Source organism: Elephantulus edwardii, unplaced genomic scaffold (genome assembly GCF_000299155.1).
Source record: "Elephantulus edwardii isolate Elephantulus edwardi_28Jun2011 unplaced genomic scaffold, EleEdw1.0 scaffold00065, whole genome shotgun sequence".
Taxonomy (NCBI): Eukaryota; Metazoa; Chordata; class Mammalia; order Macroscelidea; family Macroscelididae; genus Elephantulus; species Elephantulus edwardii.
The window spans coordinates 10,986,980-10,994,335 of record NW_006399815.1 but is presented as its reverse complement, the minus strand read 5'-3'; the positions used below and the strand labels follow the sequence as shown (position 1 = coordinate 10,994,335).

Here is a 7,356-nt window from a genome sequence, read left to right as displayed (position 1 = left end):
TTATCCTTACCTATTTATACATTATTAATATACTCTCCTATGACTTTTTCAAATGTTATCTGTTATGATTTGATGATAATGTGAATTTTGCATATCTCTAACTTTAAAGCATTGACCAGACTACTAAAAAAAAAATACATTTTGCAGTAATTTCAATGGAACAGCCTTTTGGTAACCTAGGTTGATTTTTAAATGTTGGGCAGTAATGACTGAAACTTTGCATAGATGTACCAGAAAATATCTGGATTTCTCCATCCAGTGGTGGTATTTTTGAGCTGAGATAAATGTTGTTCTGTGTGTGCTCTCTCAGGAGGTTGAGCTGTGTCGTGTTAGCAGTCAGGAGAAGCTGGGCCTGACAGTCTGTTACCGGACAGATGATGAAGAAGACACGGGCATTTATGTCAGTGAGGTAAGAAACAGGGTGGAGGGAGATTAAGAAGGGATGCTGCAAGGCCTGGGCTCACAATGAGAAAATCCTTCTGAGGCTCGAATCTGAGGAATTGGCCACGTTCCAATACTCGTCACTTTCAATTAGGAAAGTAAATTATGTTGCCCAAGTAATGTAATTATTATCAGTTTGTTTAATGTTGATGCTTTCACCACATAGTCCCACTAAGGAAAGTATGAAAGTGGTAACATTGTCTAAATTTGAATAAATTCCCAGAAGTATCCAGAAAGTTGAGCTGGTTTTTGATCAGCAAACATTTTGTCCCTCCATCCACTATGTCTTCTATAACAATAACATTAGCTAATTATTTTAATTTAATAACCAAAATAATCACATATTTCACTATGCTGACAGGATTGATGAATTTGAAAACCCAAGGAGGGCATCTATTAGTTTATTTCACTCAGTGCCATAATCACTTTCAAGAAGTGAGGTACTTAAATATGAGAAACCCTTGGTGTCAATTACCTTGAAAGAATGTGAAACAAAATTTATTATCATAGGTAATTAAAAAAAGAATTCCCAAAGGAATCATTGTATATTTATATAGCAGAGCAGGACTTAGAAATGAAGTATAAATTTCTGTTCCATGCTGTTCAAGTATTCTTGATTTTGATCTTGGGGAAAATACCTAACCTACTGAGATGCAATTGTAAACCTAGGATAACATTACATGTTTCCTTGATCTTATGGAGACTTTTTTTAAAAATTATTATTATGAGGTACTAGTGGCTCAGAAGCAGAATTTTCACCTTCTGTGGGCTAGAGGTGGAATCCACTCCTAGACAGTATACTTCATGCACACCTGCCACTGGAGGCTGTGTGTTCAATGATACTGAACAGATTGTATGAGACCACGACGGAGAAGGAAGAAATGCCTGGTGATCTGCTTTCAAAAACTAACCAATAAAACCTCGATGGTACAATCCACAAGCTATGAGGGAACACTCAAAGGTCGTTAATAATAATGTAGAGCTGCTTAAAGCATAGAAGTGAAAACTGAATTAACACATAGAAACCACTGCTATTGAAATATAAAATGTTCATCTTTATCAATTTACCAAAACTGTACTGATTGGTTCTTGCAATGAAATTACCTTCAGGGAATATTTGATTTACCTCCCTTTTAAATGTACAACTATGATAATTGGAGGCAGGGGACTGGAAAGGATGTTTATAAGGAAGCATCTGCTAAATTGTCTTTTGCAATATGTACCAAGCAGGAAATGCAGGAGTTTAATATTTGATTTCAGACCTGAAGATAAAACTTTAGGTTGTGAATTACTTCTACATAGAATTCAGTTAATTAGGCATTCCTCACCTCATTCTAAAAAGTCCTTAATTTATTGTCAAATATTCCCAATTTGGACCTCACTTCTAAGAGAACATTATTATTAAGTCACAAAAACATATGTACAGAGAAGGAATGTTTTCCTTATATCAGTATAATCACATTGTGTCTTTTATACTTGACCAATCACTTAAGACTAATTTATAATATGACATCACTCAGTAAAAAGGTATTATCTAGTGTCTGGTTATGATGAGGCAATGTCATGCTCCACTTGAGATACTTTGTTTGAAAAGAAAATGCTTTGACGGAACAAGCCTAAGTAAATGGTTTAAAGACATCAGGTGGAATGTGATAGATGAAATTGCTCACAGTGAACTATAAGTCATCCTCATGTTTGGCCCATAAAAATGTTGATAAGCTTTTAATAGAGCCTTAATAAGCATTTGTCTATACCAAAATAATTTGTAGTTAACATACTTCATCCTGTATGTAAATTATTGCCTCTTTACAAATAAAGGATTCTTTTTTATATATTATTTCTTTTCTAAGCAATATGATTTATACGTTTCTTCATAAATTAATGTGATGAACATATATTCCTTGGATAAGCATGAATTCACAGTATAGCTATCAGCTCTTTTAAATCACCTCAGTAGACCATAAATTGCTTATGTCCAAAGAATCCTTGTATGACTATTATCCTAAATCAACCAAGGGTCATGTCTGATAATAGAGACAGAATTAAATGAATTAATATGAATAAAGGAAGAAGGAAAGGAAAAACAGTGTTCTAATCGAGTTCTGCCCTGTGAGATTGACACAGTGATTACCACAATGGGTTGAGCATGATAGAGATGGTGCAGGATAACGCAAGGTTCTGGTTTGTTGTTCATAGGATCGCTATGAGTTGTAGTCAACCCAATGGCACCTGACGACAACAATCAAGTTCTTCCCTAGCACTCTTAAATCTTATTCTATTCTCTTCTTGTTAATTCTAAACTAGATCATTATGTTCTCCTTGTCACTGATGGCATTGAGTTGGCTGTGACTCATAGTGATCCTACATCCAGCAGAATGAAACCCTGTCCACCCAGGCCATCCTCACCATCTTGCCCATTGTTACAGTCACTATCTTAGGATCAGTACATTTTTTACAAGAAAAAAAATTACTTGTACTCTATTGTAAATCAATGGAGAATTTTTAATCAGCTTTTTAAAAACACATTTTAAGGCCATATTTTTAGTTTCTTTTTTTTTTTTTTGGAGCTATGCCCATATTTTTTTTACTAATAATTTTAATGAACATTTACAGAGATTTTGGATTTCCATTCATTCATTGCTGTACTTCTCTCCCTGCCCAGCCCTCCCCACCGCCACCCCCCAGTTAGCTCCTCTCTTTGAAAAGTAAAAGAAACACTGCATCCCTGGTACACAATCCCCCCCCACACCCCTCCCACCACCCCAAGTACATTCCACTATGCAACGTTAATTGTGGACTCTTGTGATAACCATAATACCCTATCATACATCGCTTTTAAATTATTCTTTCCCTCATCTGTTTCAGTGCAGTATACACAATTTATCCAGTTTTTCTCAGTCTTACCCCAACCCTGATATCAGTCCCATTTTACAGCAGTGTCACTATGCAATATTTGTCCTTTTGCGACTGATATATTTCACTCAGCATAATGTCCTCCAGGCTCACCCATTTCGAATAATATTGTATGAGTTCCTTGTTTCTTATGGGTGGGAAAGCGAACAGTATGTTAGAGATACTGAAAAGCCATTGAAAATATTTGTCTTGTCTACAGCTGTACCACCCTGAATGCACCCCATCTCATCTGATCTCAGAAACAAAGCAGGGTTGGGCCTAATTAGCACTTGGATGGGAAAATATATGTCTTCTCCTGATACATTACTGGTGGGAAAAGAAAATGGTACAACTAAGGAATTTAGTATTGTACTTCCTTAGAAAATTGTGAATAAACATACCGTTTGAAATGCAATTCCTCTATGGAATATATATCCTGAAGACATAAAAGCTATGACACACAAATATATATATATATAATCTCCCCATGTTTACTGCAGTATTATTTATAATGGCAAGGAACTGGAAACAACTCAAGTGTCCATCAATGAACAAATGGCTAAAAAACTATTACACATTCACATAAAGGAGTATTATGCCTCACTAAAAACTATCAAGAATTAATAACATACTGAACATGCATGAATCCAGAACAATTATGTTGAATGGCATAAGTCAGTGACAAAGGGATTATAATGATATAATACCACTATAATATCTCTATATAACTATAGAAGGTCTGGTGGATTAGGGGTAAGGAGTTGTACGGCTAATCAAAAGGTACATTGTTTGAATCCACTAGCTGTTCCATGTGAAAAAGAAGGACAATCTCCTCCTATATAATTTACTTCCTTTGAAAACCTACTGGAGAGTCAGCTATGGATCAGTTCCAACTCTATGGTACATAACAACAATAATAACGCCTATTATAAAAAACTACTATAAACAAGTAGACTCATTCTTGTATGGTTGATAGAGATGAGAAGGGAGGGACAGAGAAGTAAAAGGGAAGGCAATATACAATAAAAGAGTGATCAGATATTATAATTAATAAATTATAATTAATGTTGTAAAACAAAATGTATATGAATTATTGAATGGAAAAAATATATGTCTGTTCTTCATTATAGGTAGATCCAAATAGCATTGCAGCCAAAGATGGCCGGATTCGAGAAGGGGACCGTATTTTGCAAGTATGTTGATATTTTCACATCTTTGTATATGTGATCTCTCCATTATTTTGGGTTTTTTAGGGAAAATATTAAAGGATAATAATTTGCTTTGCTTCTAGAGAGTAACATCTTCAAGATGAAGGACTACTTTTTAAGTAATAATGTTATAAATTATTAAGATTTATTACCCAAAATTAATGGTTAAGATGTCAGCACTTGAGTCAAATTACTTGACTTAAATTCTACATCTACCGTATAACTTGATCTTTTATAAAGGGAATTATGATTTTAAAAAATCCCTGTAACATTACAGAACAAATATGCATGAATGATTGACTAAAAATAAAGTAATATTCTTTGTAAACTTACACATGAATTACAGTTAAAATGTACCCCAAAAAATCAAATATAACAACCACCAAAAAATTGGCTTTGTCCATAGTATTTTGCACTGCTAACCAAAAGGCTTGGAAGCAGGAGTGGCATCCGCTTCCTAAACACATGCCTCTGGAAACTATGAACCTTGATAAATGTAGATAGTTATTGAAAGGCTTCAGGCCTTTTTGTTCCTAGGGTCGCTGTGAGTCCTGCTCGACTCAATGGCAATCAACAACAACAACCAAAAAGTAGTTGGTTTTAATCTACCAATAGCTCTGCTTCAAGAGAGAAAGAGGGGTATCAAGATTGTAAATTCTGCCATTAAAATTTATAGTCTCAGAAAACCTGAAGTAGGTTTGCTATGAGTTAGAAGAACAATGAGCTTGATTAGGCATGGAAGTTAAATGAGATGACAGCTATAACATGCTTGGCATAATACAGGGTAAGTGTTTAATGGACATTAGCTCTGGTAGCTTAATGGTAAGGAGTTGTGCTGTAATCCCGAAGGCATGCCATTCGAGGCCACCAGTTGCTCCACAGGAGAAGGATGGGCAATCTCCTCCCATGAGATTAACTCCTTCTGAAAACCAGCCAGGGGGTCAGCTATGGGTCAGTTTGAACACAACAACAACAACTGTTGTTAGTATTATTATTTTAGTTGCCTTATGCATCAGAGAGTTGGACAACAACTAGGGAAGATAAAAGGAGAATTGATTCCTTTGAGCTGTGGTGCTGGAGAATAGTGCTGAGTGTACCCTGGACTGCTAGGACAATGAACAGATTCATCATGGAGAGGGTTAAACTGGGCAGCTCCTTGGAGGCAAGGATTCTGAGGCTTCATCTGAAATACTTTGGACATGTTGTAAGGAGGGACAGGTCCTTAGAGAGGGACATCATGCTTGGGAGGGTGGAGGGACGGCACTGGAGCGGAAGGCGCTCTATGAAGTGGATTGATTCAGTGACTGGGATATTCGGGATGGGTGTATCAGAAGCAATGTAATTGGCACAGGACAGAGCAGAGTTTAGGGCTGTTGTCCATGGGTCGCTATAAGTCGCAAGTGACTCGATGGCACATAACAACAACAACAGGGCTGGCATCACAAAATGCCATAGAATAGGTGTCTTAACACTGACATCATTACCCTTCAATCATTTGGAGAGGTTCCTAACTGCAGATTTTCCCACTGCAATATGTCTCCTTATTTCCTGGCTGCTGGTATTAACGGTGTTAATTGTGGATCCATGTAAGATGAAGTTGTTAACAGTTTCAATCTCTTCTCTATCCATCATGATGTTGCCTATCAGTCCAGTGGTAAGAATCTTTGTTTTCTTTATACTGAGATGCAATCCATACCAAAGGCTTCATTCCTTGATCTTTTGTAACAAGTGCTTCAAGTCCTCCTCGCTTTCAGAAAGCAAAGTTGCATCATCTGAATAATGCAGGTTATTGATGAGTCTCCCTCTGATCATGATGCCACACTCCTCTTCATAGAGTCTATCTTCTCAAATAATTTGCTTAGCTCACAGATTAAATAGGTATAGAGAGAAAATACAACCTTGACATACTTCCTTCTTGATTTTAAACCGTTTACTGTTCCCCTGCTCTGATTGCATCAAAACCTTCTGGTCCTGGTCACATCAGCACAGTTAAGTGTTCTGGGACTCCCATTCTTCTCAGTGTCAGTCACAACTTGCCATGATCCACCCAGGAGGAGTAATTATTAAGGAGTAATGATGTCAGTTTGCATACTAAGTTGTTTTGCCCCACATACTTCGGGCATGTTGCTATTCTTGGAGGGGGATATGATGCTTGGAAAGGGTGGAGGGTTGGCAAGGAGAGGAAGACCCCTGACCAGGTCGTGCCTGCTGCAATGGGCTCTAGAGTGTCAGAAAGTGTGAAGGTGACACAGGACAGGACAGGGTTCAGATCTGTTGTTGTTCATAGGGTCACTATGAGTCATACTTGACTCACCGCACCGAATAACAAGGGATGTCTTAAGGGACAGGAAGTTTTCACCAAGTTCTGGAGGCTAGACAGCCCAATTTTTAAGTGACAACAGAGGTATACCATCCTTCTTTCTATTCTAGGGAAAGATCCCTCCTTATCACATTCATCCTTGGGCAAACCTGGGTGTTTCTTTGTATTTCCTGCTTCTTAGATGGATCTTCACATGCTGTTTTCCTTCTATGAGTGACTCAGTTTCTATGCTTGCTCTTTCATATAAGACACTATTCAGAATGAAGTAAGATTAGTAATCATCCTACTCAAGTATGGTTTCATTAATTTATAACATCTGGAAAAAAAAATCCTCATTTTCCCAAGCAAAGGTTCATTCACTGATGCAGAGGTTAGAATGTAAACATCTCTTTATGGAGAATGTATTTCAATTATCAATCATTATCATCAACGTCAGTTATCATGACCTTTTCTAATATAATCTAGCTGAGGAGGGATTTAACTTTTCCATTTTTT

At 36.9% G+C, this 7,356-nt stretch overlaps 1 protein-coding gene across 2 annotated transcripts in view; it reads left to right on the top strand.

The window, feature by feature from the left end:
• The window catches only part of PDZRN4 (PDZ domain containing ring finger 4), a 605,552-nt gene that overhangs the window by 569,742 nt on the left and 28,454 nt on the right, over positions 1 to 7,356 (top strand). For both annotated transcript variants that reach the window (XM_006888196.1, XM_006888195.1), the window contains 2 exons: positions 311 to 409; positions 4,464 to 4,526. In XM_006888196.1, the coding sequence (XP_006888258.1) occupies positions 311 to 409; positions 4,464 to 4,526 (162 nt within the window). The remainder of the gene's footprint in view (positions 1 to 310; positions 410 to 4,463; positions 4,527 to 7,356) is intronic.